Source organism: Paramormyrops kingsleyae, chromosome 3, assembly GCF_048594095.1.
Source record: "Paramormyrops kingsleyae isolate MSU_618 chromosome 3, PKINGS_0.4, whole genome shotgun sequence".
Lineage (NCBI taxonomy): Eukaryota > Metazoa > Chordata > Actinopteri > Osteoglossiformes > Mormyridae > Paramormyrops > Paramormyrops kingsleyae.
In genome coordinates this window covers 16597772-16617621 of record NC_132799.1, presented here as the reverse complement: position 1 = coordinate 16617621, position 19850 = coordinate 16597772, and the positions used below count along the sequence as shown (strand labels likewise).

At 45.4% G+C, this 19850-nt stretch overlaps 2 protein-coding genes across 8 annotated transcripts in view; one reads left to right on the top strand and one right to left on the bottom strand.

Annotated features, from left to right (window-relative positions):
* Window positions 1-392: 392 nt before the first annotated feature.
* LOC111848831 (uncharacterized) lies at window positions 393-11858 on the bottom strand. 6 transcript variants are annotated; one of them, XM_072709737.1, is made up of 7 exons: window positions 11766-11858; window positions 11146-11219; window positions 6125-6266; window positions 5632-6011; window positions 5086-5314; window positions 4509-4626; window positions 393-2689 (listed from the first exon to the last, which is right to left on the bottom strand). In XM_072709737.1, exons 3-7 carry the CDS (start codon window positions 6261-6263, stop codon window positions 2485-2487), a joined length of 1071 nt encoding a protein of 356 aa, XP_072565838.1. In that variant the 5' UTR covers window positions 6264-6266; window positions 11146-11219; window positions 11766-11858; the 3' UTR covers window positions 393-2484. The 6 variants fall into 6 exon arrangements, with proteins under 6 accessions (XP_072565838.1, XP_072565837.1, XP_023676933.1 ...); XM_072709736.1 differs by lacking the exons at window positions 11146-11219; window positions 11766-11858 and adding an exon at window positions 10701-11041; XM_023821165.2 differs by lacking the exons at window positions 393-2689; window positions 11146-11219; window positions 11766-11858 and adding exons at window positions 4789-4841; window positions 10701-11040 and having other exon boundaries at window positions 4513-4626.
* prkn (parkin RBR E3 ubiquitin protein ligase) overlaps window positions 10338-19850 on the top strand; it is a 50124-nt gene continuing 40611 nt past the window's right edge. The window contains exons 1-2 of one of the 2 annotated variants that reach the window (XM_023821161.2): window positions 10338-10377; window positions 11163-11294. In XM_023821161.2, the coding sequence (XP_023676929.2) occupies window positions 11288-11294 (7 nt within the window). In that variant the 5' untranslated portion in view covers window positions 10338-10377; window positions 11163-11287. The remainder of the gene's footprint in view (window positions 10378-11162; window positions 11295-19850) is intronic. The other variant, XM_023821159.2, reaches the window with a different exon arrangement.

The following is a 19850-nucleotide window of genomic DNA, read 5'->3' as shown; positions in this document are numbered from 1 at the left end:
CAAATCAACACTGGAGGAAAAAGGCCTTTCTTTATCGGCCACATTTACGCCACATTGAGCTGACTCAAGGTTTTCTCCTCGACGCAGACTCACCCTCCCAGCCCCCGCAGACATGTCATATGGGATAACTGGAAGTCCTGTGCCACTGTGTCGTAAATATTTCCCATTAAACAGAAATTCGGCCAATTTAACGAACAGGCTTGGTCTCTGAGGATTTCGCACATTTGTTCCATGGGTTCCACTGGCATTTCGGGACAAAACGATAAGGGATTATTCCTGCCAGGCGGCGAATCTCGGAGACACTGCAATCGATAGCTGCATGAACATTACAGTAAATACAGTAACAAAATGCATGCATCTGTGTTCCTTTGCTAAAGAAGAGAAGAAACAGAGAAAGTACAAGGTTTTTATTTAGAATAGCTAGAATGTCTGCAGACATGTGAGTGACCAATCCTGTTGAACATACACTCTTCATATTTACTAAGGACGAGATAGGCAGCTCTATATGACGCTAACTCAGCTCGTTTCAGACAGGTCATTATACTAAAAATGATCTGCAACATATAGGCAAATTACAAAGTAACGTACATATTCGGCTGTTCTTCCTTCAGCTGGAACATCTGCTAACGAAAATATGTATCTTTCAGGATCCCATATCCAAGCTGGTATCCATTAACAACACACAACACTCTTCATCATGTGACAAAAGAAAAGCAATTGTTTAATTACTATTACTAAGCCATTTTGAATCAGCGCAACTCCTTGGTAGATCATTAGCTGTGCGTATGCCCCCAAGGAAGCAGAATACTTTGGGCGCCACCTACTGGTGACAAAGTTTTTTGACCCCCCACCCCCCTCCACCCAAAAACTGGCAATGACTAATCGCTGCATGTGCCAAGAGAAGACACATGAGCAAACAACCAGGAAATCAGTATAGTGCAAACGTCTCTCTTTATTTTTTTTTTTGGTGTTGCCGTGTGGAAGAAATGATCCTCTTTGTGTTATCAGCTCTCTAGACACTTGCTTACGAGTATGACAACACGTCAAACCTCATGTTAGGAGGTCAACAGTCGATCCTGTGCCGGGCCCGAGGGCAGCGTGCTGCATGCTGTCTGCCCCCCCCCCCCCCCGCCTCTGCGCAGGCACTGCGTCGTCCCACCCTCGGTCTCATCATTTCACCTTTCCGTGACATTCAGTGATTATTGACGATGTCTCCTGCCTCGCTGCGTCTGCCTCTGACCGGAGGACGCGTCTCGTTCTATACATGAAAATATCAGAAGTGCCATTGATTCCACAATGAAAAGGCCAGACAGCACCGTCCAAGCCTTTTGATTTTTTAAAACGCTTTTCCTCCCATTTCCCTTCTCAGTAGCCGTTTGTGCAGGAAAAACAGCAGGAGAAAAACAAAATAAACAAATTAAATTATTAATTGGGCTCGAGCAAGAGGGTCGGTTCCACAGGCGAATTGATCTGCATCCATCAGGCTTCCCTCCTATTCTGAAGCCCTCGATGCCTTTTCGCTCGGCTTGATTTTGGAAATTAAATTGGCCTGAATTCATACATCACCGACGACTGGATTAAGAGGCTGGCCGTCTCCCCCTCTTCACATCTCCTCCTCCCCCGAGTCAAGTTCAGAGTTGGATTTAACTCCACATCGACAAACATCATTTGTTTTCCGCTACGGACCTGTCGGCTTTGCTCGGGCCGAATCTCCGGGTGAGGCGACCTGCCTCTCAGACCGCCGCCTCCTACCGCACACCCCTCTCTCTCACGCTGCCAATCGTCTCTGTCCGGGAGCCAAACAAATCACGCAGGCCAGCGGCTGGCTCTGCCTTCCCTGGTGATAAATCAGGGGCCCGGGGCCACACATGCGCCGGCATATGTCTGGGACAAGGAGAGCAGATGGAGGATCCAAGCAAGATTGTTCCCGGAGCTGGACTACAAGCGGTGAAATCTCCTAGCTGGGGGGACATCCACGCTGAATCCATTACCCAGGATGGTGGGGGGGGGGGGGGGGGGCTCGACGGCTGGCCTCATCACACGAATGACCACATTAATAGACAAGACATTTCCTCAGCAGAAGCGAATGAAGTGAACGCACGCATGCTTCTGGTTTCTCGAGAGGTTTGGTACATTTATGGATAGTTGTATAACACGCAGCAATCATGGAGTAGCAAACGGGGACAGACAGACCCTGGGAAACAAGGAGATGTGACATTTCAGGACATCAACTGGCACGGGATGCAGGAAGCCCCCAGTCGGCAGCCCTGCCATAGGACCCTGTCTTTAAGTCGAGCTGCACCAGTAAAACTCAAAGCGCTACTGACAAGCCATAATGGTCACTTTATACAAAAGCATCAAATAAACATAGCAGAAGATGGCGGAGTCTCTGCCCATCCTTTGCTGCCGAGTCAGGAAATCTGTCCCATGAAGCTGTGCTGCCAAAGTCTGAGTCATCATCTGTGTCACTCCTGTACCAGAGGTTCATGTGGAAAAATGCTCTCGTCGGTCCATCTGAGGCTCAGACATGACAAGGTTAATGCAAGGGCAAAAAGGAGGCACACAAACTCGTAGCATCTGACGCACCGTAGTGTGGAAGAGGTGATCCAGCTCTTCTGAGCCAGGATAAGGCCAGCGCTCAGGAAACAGGGTCCTCGGGTTACAGTGTGTTAGCTGCCTTTGGTGTTGCCTGCAGAGGGACAACTGGAATCATGCCCGTGGACCCAAGACAGGGAACTCTGATTTCAAAATCACTTAGGCACACAAAAGAGCTCTCCGGGAGCATTCGGAGATCATTTAAGGACATTTTTCCCGTCTGTCTGGCTTGGCTCCAAACACCTTATTGCATCAACCCTCCAAAAAAAAAAATCAGTCAGCCTTCACACTGACAGTCATATTAAAGATATACCAGACGCTAATCTACTAAATAACATTTTGGCAAGATAGAAAGTTCCAGGGCATTTCATAAATGGTGAACTTCAATGCTGAAGAGCACATTGAAAACCACTGTTAGAAGTTTGGTTCTTTTAAACTTTTAAGCTGAATACATTTTGGTGTCACTAGAAATATGTCCTTTAACAATGAATAGGGAAAAAAAAACGGCTGAAGTCACACAATACGGTATTACAATACTGGTGTTATTACTGGCGATAGCTGCCAAAGAATGCTAATCCCATTATACTTTCCCAGTGGGTCGGCTTCTGGGTTGGTCGTTTGTAATTTGATCAACCGAGAAATTGCTCAAACTGAAGGTCAACACAAATGCGTACACGTCAAAAATTCAGACAGTTTTGCAATTAAAAGCTTTTGGGGTTTCTTGACATTTTCTGAAATATTTTGCGTAGGGAACATGTCAGGGAATACTGTAAGCAGTTGCTCTATGATGTGTGAAACTTGGCACGATTAATTAATGTTGAACAGCAGACCCACTAGTGTGGATGGATAGAGGGTTTAGAATTCTCATAAACAGAAAGACACAAAAAAAGCCAGATAATAGACAATTTGGCTGAACTCCTGCTCTTCTTATTTTCTGGGTCTTCATACAAAGTAATCAGCACCTGGAATCTTAAAAGCTTAGACTCTTAGAGAGGCACATGGTCACCTGCATTCATTCTGCAACATGATTGGCCAGGCCAGCAGGGGACCAGAACTGGCCGATTTTACATTCAGACCAAGACCCGTCTCCCTGTTCCCGGGTCTGTCAGGAACGCATTGTCCGGCACAAGTCTTTGTGTTTGCGACTGCAGTTACACAATTGGTTGGGGTGGGGTGTTGGGGGGGGGGGGGGTTGTAAGGAAATGCAGCCCCCTTGCGGCTGTTACATCACCACAACACCAGCCCCCTCCCTCTGCTCCCAGGGATCCTCCATTCACATTCAGCACGAGAGAGACCTTAGGCTGTTTAAGAGTATGAAGATGAATTAATCTCCCCTTGCTGCTCCTTGAGGCATTAGAGTGCCGGGAGACCCATTAGGTTGGGACGGCGACGACACCTGTGGGGCAGGATTGATGCCCGCTGCTCGCCATGGGTGAAGGAGACTCAGGGCCGGCGACAGAGCTGCCAGATGAACCTCTCAGTGGGCCGCGCCACAGAGCACGCAAATCGATGAAGAAAAATCATCTGGCCCCCGTCCAGGATTCTCGAGCTTCAGAGGCAAAAGGAGAAGCTCTATTTCCTCTTCTGCCACCTGTCTGGACAGCAGGCTTCATGGGGAGACAGAATAAGCAGACGCTTCCGGAAATGACGAGCTGGAAAACACCTCCTTGTAGCCTACTGGCCAGAGGGCTGCAGACTCAGGTGGGAGGGACACACTCTGTCCTCAAAGATGCTTTTTTCTCCAGCTCGCCCACCGATTGGCTGAGACTGCACCAACCTCCGGCCCGCTTCCTCCTTCCTATAGCCCTCCAAATGGGCAGAGATCAGCCAAGGAGCCTGCATGCACTGTCTCTGTAGAACGTCATAACCTTATGGTGGGCTCTACTCATGCTCCACTACACTTAAGCGCTCACAAATATCTCCTCTCCTGATTGGCTCTCCTGGATCGGAATCTCATCTCCGACAGCTTGGAGTTGATCCCGGTGCCTATCTGCCCCTTCCGTGCCAGTGGGAACCTCGCCAGGGTGGCATCTGGAAGAACCGTCACAACAACAGTTGGTGGAGGAGACATGCAGTGAGTGGGAGTGAGTACAATTTTTTTTCTAACCCCCCCCCAAGGCTGCCAGTGCTGTCAAATCATTTACGGGAATGAGGATGAATGTGAATGAATTATTGTTGAGGTACTGCCCCTACCGGGGTATTCACCTCCTCAACATTCATTCTGGTCCTGTCCATTATCATTCATCCTGGAATAAATGGCAGTACATGCATTACACCACACAAATTAGAAGAACCTTAAGAAAGCTTCAAAGGGTACCTTAAAACTATAAACTGTACATGAATAAATACCTGCTTAGCATCAACTAAAACAGGATATAAGCGTTTTCAGTGGAGTCAGTGAGCATGATAGCTGATCTCTTTAATGCCTGATGGTGCTGATCATGTGGTCAGGAACACGGATAACCCACAGATACAGGAATAAAGGTTTACTGTAAATCGCCTCCAGTTTGTGGGGATCCAGGCCCACCCGGTGGTTGGGGAACATGGGCCTCCGGCTCCGCCCTCCCCTCAGGTTGCTGTGCAATAGGGTGTCTGTGTCAAAGACGCCCAGCAGCAGCATCCGCACCATGGCCGTGGGAGACTGGGCCTGGATGGCGGAGGTCCAGGCCTGCGCCTCACAGAACACTCCGGAACCTGGATACACCTCAACCGGGCGCGCCTGGGGAACCGCCGACCGAACGTGAGAAGAGAGGGAGAGAGAGTGAGAGGCATGATGCTGCTTAAGGAGAGCATGGGCTGTGTGAATAGGGAGAACATGGAGGGACACCTTCAGGAGATCAGCCCGACACCCACACACACGCCAGCACCTCCGAATGGAAGTCCTCAGACGATTGACACACAGAGACAGAACAACAACTGAGACTGAGGTTAAGTGACAACAGCCAGTGCTGAGAGTGGGTAAAATGAGCTGTGGGTGGACACAAGCGGCTCTGCTTCTCTCCTTCCCTGTCAGTGGAGGTGCAACGATGGGCTTACATGGCTGCTAAGGTGCCCCGACGTGTGCACATGCTCCATCTCCGTGCAGTCTCTGATTGGGCCGAAGTCAGGCGAGCTACAGGCCGGGCTGGGACAGCTGGGACTGTCCTCTACAGGGAGGGCACAGTGCGGCCCGCTGTCCTCAATGCTTGCAGGGAAACCACCACTGACCAATGCCACCTGGGCGTCAGAGACAGTTTGCATAAAGCCGTCCACGTCCTCGGCCTGTCCGAACCCGGCGTCGGCTGGCATCGACGGGGGGAACCCGGCGCAATCCAGTCGTTCTGCGCAGGGCGAGAGCCCCTGGAAGACTTCAGGATCACTCTCTCTGCCCCCAACACCGACATTCTGCCTCATGGCAGACAGGAGAGATGGAATCTCTAGAGAGGTAAAAGCAAGACCGGCAGCTCAATGAGCAAGAGCATCTCACAGACAGCTAACAAGAAGTAGAGCTAGTGGAGGGGGGGGGGGGGAGGTCACCAGTGGTCCTCACCGTTCACCAACAGGTCTTTCAGCCGTCGATTCTCCGCGTCCACCTGGGCCTTCTCCCTCTCCAGCTCCCGAACTCGCGTTCTCAGCAGGAGCAGCTCCTCCGCCGGTGACATGCTCCCGAAATCTGGCTCCACTTTCATTTCCTATGCCGGACAGAAAGGTGACAATGAGAAAAGGCGGATGCGCTATCGGTCTGCCTTGTCACCAACGCTGGGAGGAAGCCGGCCGAGGACATCGGATCGATATTCCTGGAGCGGTTAATAAATAACGTATGGCATTCTGCTAACCACCACACCCTTCCAGCGCACACACCTGTATTTAACTAATGTGCAGCCACTGGCATGGTGTGGGGATGCAGTGGGTAGCAGTGTGCCCTCCAACTGTCACACCTGGCTCTGTGCATGTGGAGTTTGCACGTTCTCCCCCTGCAGTCAGCACCCCCGCCTCCCCGCCACGTGTTTAAATTGCAGGCATGGAGCATGCCAGTGTGTGCCAGCTCGGCATTTGGGTAGGGGTTATGAAAACTGCAGAATGGGCTTTAAGACCATTATCCTGCGGGATTCATTCCATCAATTAATCAAAAGAAGAACATTTTTTCCGGTAACGGTTTTTTACAAGGGAGGGAGAATATTTTGTGATCTTCAACCATGTCCCATAATTATGAACTCTGAACACAGCAGTCTACTGAACACTAGGTACACTTCTTCCCGGAGGCAGATCTGTGCAAAGTAAAACAAAAATGTGGCCTGTAACAGGTTTCATCTGACTGGAGAATATAGGTCACGCCCCCCCCCCCCCCCATCCCCCCTCCGTTAACCATCTCACACAGATTCCCAGATGAGAGATGGAATTAGCCAATTAAGTGGCAGTGCAGCCCAAGTAATGAAATTAATCGAGCTATGACCTGGACTAAAGGACATAGATGGTGTGATGCTTAACAGACACTAAACAAGCAGAGGCCCCTCAACATTGGCGCTTTTGCACTGGCATTCAGTCACCAAACTGTACAGCGAAGAGAGACTAGTTACAGTGCAGTTCCAGTCCACTTTGGTTTTCCACTGCAGAAGGATCAGCTCAGTAAAGGCGTTCGGGTTTGGAGAGCTATAGTGATGCAAAAACCGAAAAGATGCTGCACTATTCACATGGTGTACGTCATGATTTACTATGTGGTAATTTCCACTAGCAAGTCTGCGAGAATCACCATCTTATTTTTTTTCTTTCTTTAACTTTATCTATCTATTTATGTATTTGGAGAATCTTTGTTATCTCCCTACATTTTGATCAGTCGGAGACTGGTGATGCAAGCAGCTCTGTTTGGTCATGATAGTAAGCAGCGCCATGTCAGTGTGGGTATGGTTTGCTTAATTTACAGTGGAAAACCGTCTCTTCCAGGTACGGCTTGGGTACGGCTCGGTTCCTGGTGTCAGTGGAAAAGCACCACGTGACTCCATCTCCTGACCGGCCTGACAGTCCAGGGAGCACCACTTCTGCCGAGCCAGACCTCAGCAGTCGACGGAAGTATGGCAAGATTAACTTCAGAGAAACTTCCAGCTAAGTGGACCCCCTGCTAAGCGTGTGAAGCCTTAGCAGGAAGTAACAGGATAGTCCTCTTATTAGGCCCGGTCCAACAACCAAGTCTTCCCACATAATTTCATAGTAGCTGAAAGCGTACAAAATCATAGGGAGGAAATGTAAAATTTTAAATGCCAATACCTTTTACTGTCACCTAAGAGCAATAACCTTTTCTAATGATTGGACGGGGGGGGGGGGGGGGGGGGGGTTACTTAAAATACAAGCAAGATGCCTAAAGTAATAACTGAATTTTATTCAAAAAGGCAACTCCAGTTGACGTGGGCCAAACAAATTGAAATTAAAAGGGGAACTCTACCATATTTTCACAAGAGCTTTGTTGCATCAAAGAGACTGTACCGCAGCCATCAAAACAGAGCAAGGCTGACAGCAGGGCGGAGAGGAGCCCGCAAGCGGAGAAGCTGTGGTGACACAGGCGTGACGAAAAGAGCACTTTGCAGTCAGACTGACACTTTAGAAGGGTGCGCGCCAGTACCTGTGGTCTCGTGCACTTTAAAGGAATGCAATCACTCACAAGCCCTCACAATCACTCACAAGCCCTCACAAGCACCCTCAGCACAAGTGCAGGACACACATACAGCTTCTATTCCCATCAGATGGCAAGAAAAAAAGTCACTCAAGAGTTGATAATTATAAGATTGAATTAAGTTTCTTTGTTCTATAGGTTATCTGTTCAATTTTTTTCAAAACCATTATCCATTCTTCAAAATAAATGTCTGAAAGTATAGTTGCTCCCTAAAGGCAAAGGGGGAAAGAAAGGCCAAATATTATAATCTGTCATCTTGCTCATTAATATGCAAATTGAATCGTGTTTAGTCAATCACTTCACCGTGCAAGCTTGCCTGTAATGTGCCACATCACATTTGAAGAGATGCAGAAAACATTACATTGATGCATTTTCAATTTGAATATTAATGAAGTTTACATCATTTACCGGTCCCCAGGTTTTAGCAGGTCTGCACGTTTAATAAGTGCACAAACAGCGCCACACTGCACTGCCTCACAAGGGAGGAGGCTGCAGTGCATTTTCAAATGTGTATGAAGTATAGGTCGGGATGAGGTCCGGTTCCTGCGTGCTCTACATTAACCCTAGAAGCACATTAACAAAATTTAGACTTTACAGTACTCAGACGGATACGTGAATTAGCACAGAGCAGCTAATTTCACGATAACAATAAAAAAATCATTCATGCATCTTTTAAACGCTTTTTCAGTATACAGTCACGTTTCTGAAAGATTTTATCTCCACCCTACATGTAAGCATATACACAGATGTCTGCTACAAAAAGAAAAAGGCACAATATTTCTTTTAACTGGGCATTGCAACACCTTGCTCTGAAAAGACCTTATTTACAAAAAGTGAAATAGAGTTAGGAAGGATTTTTTTTATTTTACTGCTTTTTTCTACTTAAAAATACTAAAGGGAATACTAAAGGGAAAAAAATTATTAAAAAATAGTTAATATATAGAAAACACAGTGGTATTTGGAAGGCGTGGTAGATAGCTGCGGAAAAACTGTCAGTTGTTGATGGGTTTTAATATGACGGCTTATTAAGGAAGCAGGAGGCTGGCCCATGGGACAATCAGAGGTGTCTGCCTGCCGCGTCACTCCGGAGTCCCTGGGAGCACCTTGATACGGTTACGAGATGCCTCTTGTAGATGACGTCACTAAACGAAGACGTCATATTTTATTTTTCCGAAACAGTGTGTCAGCCAGGGTTTGTACAACTCTTCATCTGAAGTTAATGAAAAGCTTTTACCCGGTACTGTCAGCACAGCGTGTAGTCATGACTTTCTGCCCTAGAGTGAAGGAAATTCTACACAAAATGTTTGAGTTTACACTGCAACAGAAAATAAAACGTTCTATTTGGGTTCAACCCTTACCCCTATTATCCAGGCGTTGCACTGTTAAATGTTATTTCAGTTTTACTTTGCAACTCCAGTTTAACATGTGCGGTACGTATATGTCAGTATATTACCAATATGGTTAATTGGTGTTGCAATCTCATTCAATTTGTCATTTCAAATAATGTGACTGCGAGGTGGTATAATGAGAAGTGAATCAAATATTACAGTGGCAGAAATTATGAACGTGAATATAAATTTATTTAAAAAAATTAGGCTACCAGATGGAACATCTCAGAATATTTGTTTCCCTTGGATGTAGCCTATTCATATCCACACAACTAATCAGGTTAAATTATAGTTTGCCTGAAGTCAGCCTGAATTGCACCGTTTATCCTTCTTTGTCAAGGGCTTCGCCTTTTTGTAGAATTGTATTATTCCTTTTTATTAAAAATTATTAAAATTATTACATTAAAATGCACTTGACTGCTCGATCTGTAATACTGATAAATATCAATTACCTACAGATAGAGCTGATAGAAAGGCTTCAGTATACGTCCAGAGTTATAAATCACTCGCCTTTTTCTGATTAATGAGTTTGCAATTTTCATAAATAAAATCGATTTTCTAGGCATAGGCCTTTGTAGTAGGCTATACGTTACGCCTGATAACTTATGAAAATTAATTACATACCAATACGCTCATTCATCTATTATTCTTAAAATGTGATTGTATCGCCGCCATCTTTTAAAAAAAATAAACGTTGCGAGCAAACACCGGTGTAAATGGTGCGACGAGAAGAGTCGTTATGTCGTACAGGTAAGAAGCTGGGAGCAGAAGAATGTCACAGTGATACAGGTTACTATTAGACATGAACGCTGCCTCTATAAAGAATAGAGGTGGGTAGTGCGGCCAGAAATGTTTATTTGCAAATGAAGCCTTTTAGTAACATACAAATAACTAAAGCACATTTAAGTCTACCCTAAAAATATTATTAACCTTGCCTAAAATAGAAATGAATTGCGCTAGCTTGCAAATTGTAATGATAGAGGGCGATTTTTCTATTCGAATGAAAAGACTATATATACGAAATCAAATCTAACATATATGAAATGTTATATATAGGGGAAATAATGTCTTACTCTATTTGCAGTTGTACTCGTCATCATTTGTCCCGTGGTTCAATCGCTGTTCCCAAAGATTCCTTCTGGTTTTACACAATTGTCTCTATTGATTAGCTATGGCCGATTTATTTTTATTTTCTTTAACCGATTCGCACTTGCAGTGCTTCTTTTTATTTATATTAGCGGTACATTCAATACGTCAGGAATCAACAATATGTATTCAATCAAAACATTAAAGCATGCCCCTAGATCCTCCTAAACACAATAGCGGAGTCGAAAGTGTCTACTTCCGGCATGACGTAAAGAAATGTTTCTATCCATCTTAGATAAACTATCCTTTTGTGCCTGTTTTTAACGCAAAATGATAACAAATTATTGTTGTTCCGCGTTACACAAGTACATAAGAATAGCCACAATCTAATGTGCAGAATGATTATGCCGGTATTCAGAAGTTGACAGTCACCGAACTTCATTTCCCAGAGACCATCGCGGTTCCCCAAGAATACGGCGTGCGAGGTTTGTTATTATGATCACAGCCTAAAGAGGGACAGAAGAGGCAAAAATCCTCATGACGGTACAAGAATCTATACCCCGAAATCGTCAACATGATAGGTATGTGACCAATTTGACGTAGTAGCTTAGGTGCTGTATTTTGAACAATTTAAGTGAGTTGTCACGTGTCCCGTGCCACTTTAATGGGGGAACAACTTTTGACATTGAGTACAGCTACTGCGTTACATTTGGCGTGTATTGTTACATTTTGACACCTAATATCAATAATACACCAAGATTAATCACTGCGACTGTGTGCAAAATCCCTACAAAGACCGCAATGAATACGCAGCGCAAAATTCAACTGCTCACTGAGTGCATAAAGCGAAAGCTGCAGGTAGCCTATTTAAAGCCTCGTTGCCCTTTAGTAAAAGGAGCTTTCTTCTTGCGTATATAGATTGATTACTTAGGAGGAAATGTGAAGAGGTAATAAGAAAAATATTTGATAAAAAAAGCATATTTTTTTATATTTGTTTCCTAATTGGCTGTAGCCCAGACACTCGCACGGTGACCTCTGGATTAGAGACTCACCGGTGCTGACTGTTTAACGCTTCTCCCACCCGACAGCAGGGGGGCCCCGTCTTAAGGGTCAGGAGACGCTTACAGGCCCTCTTGTGATTGCAGTGCAGCAGTGTGCAACGTCGACGCTGCTTTCTTGAAATCCCGTTTTTGTAATGTGATTTGAGGGAAGCAGTGTTACCAATTTAGCAACTTTTTGACCTTTTTAGGGACTAAAAATCTTATCCAGCGACACATTTGGCGACCTCACGCTACTAGGGCTGTTACTATCGATTATATCAATAATTGATTATATATTAATCTGACGATTTACCGAGTCATAGTTTATATAAAATGTTATGTGATATTAATATAATGCGGTTAGTGTGAGGCAATGGCGGTGGTGGCTTCATGGTTAGGGAAGCGCACTTGTAATCGGAAGATTGTAGGTTCGAATCTCACACCAGCAAGGCACCACTGAGGTACCCTGAGCAAGGTACCGTCCCCAAGCACTGCTCCCCGGGCGCTGAATTAGCTGCCCCCTGCTATGTCACGAAAGTCACATATGGGTTAAATGCAGAGGACACATTTCGTTGTTGCGCGCTGTGTGCTGTGGTGTTTTAACAATGACCACTGATCACTGATCACCTAATTCTAATTGAACCAATGTGCACACTCTGGCACACATGCGGTCAGTTTATTAGGCACCCTAGTTCATTTAAGTTTGATGTTTTTGAACAAGTATAAGGGAATCGGCGGAAGTGGCGAAAAGACGCATAGGCAGAGTGAACATGCGAACTACACGCACACAGTGCGGCGACAGCGCTACCCAGTGCGCCACTGCACGATTTGCAATGTTAATAGCATATGGTATTTCATGCACATGCATTTGTCACATTGCAAGAACCGCGATATTATGCTGCGTTCAAACCATCAATAATTTGTATTAAACATTTTTACTTAGTCTTGGGAAACCAAACTTAGCAAGCTCAGCAATTTTAATGACAGTTCCTTTAATGAACCGTTTTTGCATAAGCTCTGTATGCACACTCCAAGACAAACGTAATCATTCGCATCCTTGCTGTTGAACACACCCATAGACAGTGTGGTACATTTGGGAGAAATTAAACAAAAATGAGTGAAGTGAACAAGAACTGTGGCCCGTACTATGAAGCGGGTTACCCCGATAAACCAGTGACCCCGCTTCGTAGGACAGGCCACCGGTCACAAAAAGATATTCGTCTGACACTCTGTGGAAATATTTTGTATTCCATAGAGACGATATTGACAGACTGTTGGCAGATTAGTTATATTTGGCTGTATAGTTCATTTTAAACTCCTAAATATTGCAAAAACTTCAAATATCGAAACGTGAGCTTTTGCCGATATCATTCAGCCCTAAAACACAAAATATGTTAACTTAATGATTATTATTATTGTATACCATATTATGTAAGATGATGCAGCTTAGCGACTTGGCTAACCCATATTTTGTTGACGTACAGGAGTCATACAAAGTAAATTAAGAAAAATAACTTAAGTCACCATATGATGACAGTCAGGCTTGGTTACTCTGAGAGGCCAATTGGCACATATGTATGGTAAATCTCACGTTATTGGGGTAGATCCATCAAACCAGACTTCCTGTCAGATGTCTTTTAAGGTGTATTTGCATTGCAGTCCTGCTGTGGTGATATTTAAGTCCTGCTGTGCAATACTGACAGATGACTGCATTTTCATTCACTTTTAATGTCAAGTGCTTCCACAGAACTGATACTTTCGCTCTTCATTTGTACCCTCATCCGCTATGCGCCCACATTGCCAAATAATTGAGAAGAAAAATTTAATCAACGCTTTTTAATAATCGAGTAATTCCATTTAATCAAGTAATCGTGACAGCCCTACTCGCAACTTTATCAACCTGTGTTCTCAATGTCGAGCAGCAGCAATTTCTGCATGACGTCACGTCTGCTTTTCACACGCTGCGTTCTGTTTACCTCAGAGGTTGGACGTTGCAGCTGGGAATGACGCCACACCTAAGTTAACCATGTTCCAGTACCATAAGTTGGAAAGCGATTTGGCAGTACCAGTTCTAGCCAGCTACATTGTTAGCCATTGTTAGCAATATCCATTGATAACAATGCATTATGTGGTATTTTGTGCTTAACAAACACTGTAGCAACAAGTCCACAGATAGCAGTTGAACAATACTGTACGATGATTTAATGAGACACAAATAATACATAAGTGCTGATAAACAGTATACAACTACAGCTTTCACTTCTGTTGGTGCAGCCATCTTGAATTCTGTTTGAGATTGTAGAGGTTCCCTACTATCTGAGTCTGAACTCCAACTTTAGGGGGTGTTCCAGTTGAAATTTCTGACTAAACTCTTGGGAAAAAGGTACCAGTTTGTATCTTTGCTTGTCACTGGGGCTTTACCGTTACAATTCTGTACCTTAAAAGGTACAGAAATGGACTCCCCAAGGTACAAACAACGTTAATGTACCCGCAATGGTACAAAAAAAATTCTCACAGTCTATTGCTGTACCTTAAAAAGTACGTTTACATACAGCTAAGGGAACAACTGGCAGACCATTGAGGGTACAGCCCCAGTGACAAGCAGAGGTACAATTTGGTATAATTTTTTTCTGACAGTGTAGGAACTCAGAAATTCCACCTTCCGAGTCCAAATGGAACAGACTCTAGTGCTCTATTGTTGCTCACGTTTGTAAAAGTAATGATTGACCTACAGATCCAACAGATACTGCGCAGCTCAGCCAATGTGATTGGAGGGCAAGCAGACACAGAACATGTGCTGTGATGCCTACCGCCATGCTGCATGGCTAAAAGTCATGCATAAAAACAATGTGTAATACCATAGTCCTAAATTATCTCCAGGAGTAGCATGGAAAGTCCTGAAACAGTGTTTTTGTTATGCAAGTTCATCATCTATCATTGATTTTTGTAAATATACTATTTGGCAATTATTTTGGTGTGTAATTGGTTACTTGTTGGTTTAGAATTTGGCTTGCTATGGTCAAGTTCTAATTTGTCTCCCAAATAAAAATAAACATAGAAAAATAGACATAGAAAAAATGTTTGAGAAATACTGGAGAGTACTTAATGATATGCGGTGTTTGCAATCAGGGGCATTGAAATGACTGGAGGGTGTTTGGATGTATGTTGCTTGATAGCCGGCGTGACTCCAGGCATCACGGGCGGCGTGGGGGGGAAGCTCTGGAGACCGGGGCTGTCCCAAATGTTTTTATGTCCGGGGGAAGAAAATAAGGAACACACATGCATATGAATGACTAGTGGGCATGAGAATCAGCTTGAAGAAAATTAAGGAGAAGGCGTGTAGTTGAATGATTTATCCTCCTGGGACTGACAGTGGCCCGCCCCCCCATTGCATAGCTGTGAAATATATATATGTATATATATATATATGCTTATAATACGTCTTATCATTATAGCATATTGAGTGAGGCCGCTGACACTGCTGTCGCAGCGCTATTAGTGCAGCACAGGGGCATCATATCAATTTGCCCAGGAATGTGTTACTTAATAGGAAATGATAAGGAGACTGACTCACTAAGTTCGCTTATGAATAAAAATAAAGTACCAGCTAAGGGGCCAGTTTGCCTGGGGAAATAACATGACAGTTTTGATGAAATAAGACGGACTGTCTGCCAGCAGTCATTCTGAGAAACACTGTTGGGGGGGGGGGGGGCTTTTTTCGTTTAACGTTGTGTCAGCCCAGTGAAGTCTGTGCACTATTCTGACTAATGGTGGCCGTCACTCACCGATATCAAAATCTGGAACGCCTATATGATTCACAGTAGAAAAATTGTGTGTAATGGTTCTAAATCAATAGCTGTCACACGGCAACCGCTTATAGAGAGAGGAAAGGCATTGTGGTGTGTGTGCCTGCCTGGTGTGGTTACTCAGAGCCCGTGAGCAGGCTGGTCGCCTCTTTGAGGATGAGGTCGGTCTGAGTGACAAGCAGCGCACACGCCGGAGCAGATGGGGTCACGGGAGGTCGCCAGGGCCGGGATCAGGAACAGCTGGCCTGACGGTTCCAGCTGAATCGTCCCGCCTCCGGTGCACCTGCGGTCGTTTTGTGGACCTTCTGTCAGAGGCGGACGCCAGAACCGCGAGGCACTGAGGGACGGTTGCTGTTGGTGTGGTTTCCTGAACTCGGGGGTGGCAGCAAATTCACCGGGACCGTAGCATGTTTCCGGAGTCCGGAGACGGTCCGAGCATCGAGACGCCGGAGTGCTCCCAGGGCAGGGAGGGGGGGGGCAGTATTATTTACTCACTCTGTTCGGAGCCCAAGGAGAGAATAAATTGCTATTGATTTTTTGGTACATTGCAGTTAAGTGTCTTTCCTGACTGTTGGCTAAGAATAATTTTCATTAATATTTACCCCCATTCATCTCCCCTGTTCATCTTTTAAAAGCTGAGGTTTCGTCTCGGGTGCTGGTGTGCTGAAGGTGGATGCGTGCATTCGTCTGCAGGAAGCAGGGCGGGTGATGCAGCGGCTGTGTGGTTCTGCGCTCTGATGCGAGGCGTAGCTGAACTGCACCTTAATGGCTCTGCAGAGAGCGTAGTCCTGTTTACGTCAGGGCTGCCGGTAACCCCAATTTAGCCCGAGTTCTGCAGGCAAACACAAGTCACCTTCTTTTTACCCGGATAAGGTGTGAAATGGCGACCCCCATGAAAGAAGGCGGGAGTTTAACAATGAAGGGCAGAAGTGTTAAAGCCAGGAGGTCCTCAGCGCTGCCCCAAATTAACCTTTGTCTCCCAGGGGTTTATAGTGTAGTTGGGCCTCCAGTGGCCTGCGGCTCTAGTTACCAGCTGACGGGTTTAAATAAACGGCGCTTTGCACCGCAGTTAATGACGATGTTAACTCCCCTAATCATTTCCCCTATACATTTTCTACATATCCCTGGAAGCGGCTCAGCGGTAATTGAATCTGCGCTAAACCTTTTTTATTATTTTTTTAAACAGTGTCATAGAGGTTACTGGGTTCTTTCTGTTTCCTATTAGGACCGTAAAATTTTAATTCTCGCCAGGATATGACACTTAGGCTTCTTATTGTCCGCTCTGCTTTGCCCACCGTATAATAAAACAGAAAGGGGTTTAGAAGCCCCTGCAACCTGACAAACCCTACTGAAGGCATCGCAGGATTCCAGTAAATTGCTTGTTTTAAGAAACCTGTAATCCCGTGCATCATAATTATACTGCATGGCTGCCGTATTTCTCTTTTGCCTCAGATGCATTTCATTGGCTGTTAAATATGAAAAGACAATGAACCGATAACAACAGGGTTACACAATAAAAAGGGGGCTCGTTTCACTACGCAGGTTTTCTCTTTGCGGTTTAGGGCTGGTTCCTCTGTCCCGATGCTTCGCAGACAGCTGGAGTCCTCTGCTACCCCCAGCGGGAGCCCCATAGCTTGATTTTCGCCTCATGCCAATGCGAGACACACGGCTAGACGGCTTTGGGGGTGCCTCAGATAGGTCCACCCCACCGCGATCCAATAACATTTTGCCTTAAGCGAAAGATTAATGCAAAAAAAAAAAAAAAAACATTGCTGTGCTTTTGCGAGTTTGCCCTACTTAAACAAACCTCTGCTGTTAATTAGCATGCAGTTTAAGATTAATATTCATCACTTAGATTAATGTTTTTAATTAATAAACCGTTCAAGGTCTGGAACAATTATTCATTGAATAAATAATCATTTAGAGCTAATTTGTCGCAGGGACACACAAGAGCAAACAGACGTAAGCACCCACTGCTTTTATCACATAATAATGATAAACAAACGACCCAAAACACTTAGGTTTCACAAAAGACTTATTTTAGGTAACTGTCAAGAGATCAAATCCAAACCAGCAGTTAATTAAAAGCACAATATGAGCTAATTAATTAAGAGATCAGTTGGAACAAAAATAATTCAGAGTGGGTCCCCAGATCCGGGGCTGAGAAACACTGGTGCAAAAAAAAAAAAAGAAAATGGTCCTTTGTCACATGGCTATTCTTCTCAGTACAGTGGCACCCGAAACATTTCCTGGGCAGTGCTGTGTGTTTTAAAACTGATTTCCTTTTAGAAAGAGAATTTTAAAATGTAAATGGAGTTTCACAGTTAAGTATGTTTTTGTGAAATCCATTTGTTTGGCTTTATGCCTCCGTCCGACGAGTGAGATGCAGACTCTGCTGTTCCTCTACGTCAGGGGTGAGCAGTCTTATCCGCAAAGGGCCAGTGAGCCTGCAGGTTTCTGGGATAACCTGTAGGTCAGCTGTTCAAATCCCAGACTCTACAGCAAATCAGTCCTTGATTTAGTAATCTAATTAGGGATTTGCAGTGAAAACCTGCACACAGTGACTCTTTTTCCATAAGATTGGCCATCCCTGCTCTATACGGTCTTCTAGATTCTTCTCTTCTGTCCCTCACTCTTTGTCACTTTCAGATCAGCACCCTTATGGAAGCAGTTGTTTCAGATGGGGCACATATTCTCGGCTATCTAAGTAAATCTTATATTTTAGATGTAAGGACATTAGAGTTGTAAAATATCCTTCAATTTCCGTCACTGTTCATCCAGTTATGGTTGCACTGAGGTGGAACCCATCTTGGCAAGCACAGTCTCACGTGCCTTAAGGGCAATTCTGGGTCATCGCATCACCAGAGCCGCATGTCTCTGCGCTGTAGGGGTAAACACACACCACCATTCAGATACATGCGCAACCAGACACACGCGCACAAGCGCATTGGTCCAATTCAAATTCGCAGCCCTGGAGGTGCGAGAAAACATTGCTACCCGCTGAGCCTCTACGCTACGCTGTGTGACAGCTGGTATCCAGCAGAACAGCAGTAGTGAAGATTTGTGCCCATTACCACCCGCAAACAGTCAAGTGCGGCAGAGAAGTGTTTGGTGGGGTTACGCCGAAGGGGGGGGGGGTGCCAATGTCTCTGCTTCAAAGCCAGATAGTTCACATATCCCTGCATTTAGGACTTCATCAAATCATGTATATAAAAGTCAAACAAAGGGGGCAGGGAGGGACACGTCCTTTGTAGCTTGTCCCTCCTCCCTGCCCGAGAGCCAGCTCCCTTCCCAGATGCTCTCAGAAGATCTGTGCTTGAGTGCCGAAGATGGCACGATGGCGCGGGAGGACGGTGGCACGCATTTTAACGCACTCATCTTGGGAGAGCAGCCCGCGGTCGGGATGATGGATGGGTCGTCCTCGGAGTCCGCGCCCAAGGTCTTCCTGACAGCTGACCGCCGTTGGGTAATGTCACAATGCAAAGCGTGAGTCTGAAATTGACCGTGGAGTCCCATTACTCATGCCACTGAAATGTTCCTGCAGCTTGCATCTGAGACGGTGTGGAGACCTTCGCCTTTGTGGTGTATTAAGTGGTCCCCTGATGGATTATGGGTAAATGCGTCAGAAGGAACTGTGTTCGTCTGTCTTGAATGGAAGTCTGTGTATAAGGATCTAGATCTGATCTTCTGGGCTGATATTGTTCATTGGACGAGCACTGGAAGTGTGCATTCTGGGCTGATTAGTACTGGAGGGACCAATATTGAAAGAGTAGGCATGTTTTGCAACCCACTGGTCCATAAAGTGATGTTCCTTGAATCGATTAGTAGCATGTTTTATTTGTTTTAGGATGGTAGGGTTGAGCTCTGACAATGGGTGACATCAGCGAGTCAATAAAAATGGCTCGCAGGTCTGCTTTTGTCACACGTATTAATTGACTGTTATTCTGGAGCTGTGTCAGTCTCACCTTGGCTCTTTAATTAAGGCCTGAAAGGTCCTGTTGTTTTCGCACATGAGGGATCAGTCACAGGCTCCAGTCGTCGCACTTGGGGAAGCTAATGATTTGCCGGGCAGTAAACACAAATGGTGTGATGGGTTCTAACTGGGCATTTTGTGTTCACATCGCGGAAAATGAGACAGACCGATGCAGGGTACCTTCGTCAGTGGAGGCGACAAAGAGGGAGCCGTTTCGGTGCGATCCTGTGGGATAAATCGGCGCTGCTTGTTGCGGCTTTTCAAAATCCACATTCGTCTTAATCTGCAGGCGACGTTAACGATGTCAGGCGTTTAGCG

What these genes read in the sequence shown, in the direction of transcription:
- LOC111848831 (XM_072709736.1), bottom strand. Translation starts at nt 10,727, where the DNA reads ATGATGACGAGTACAACTGCAAATAGA. An exon ending in CGAGTACAACTGCAAATAGA is followed by an intron (nt 6,267 to 10,700) that starts GTAAGACATTAT and finishes TGTCCGGCATAG; the next exon opens with GAAATGAAAGTGGAGCCAGA. An exon ending in CAAACTGGAGGCGATTTACA is followed by an intron (nt 4,627 to 5,085) that starts GTAAACCTTTAT and finishes CGGTTCTTCCAG; the next exon opens with ATGCCACCCTGGCGAGGTTC.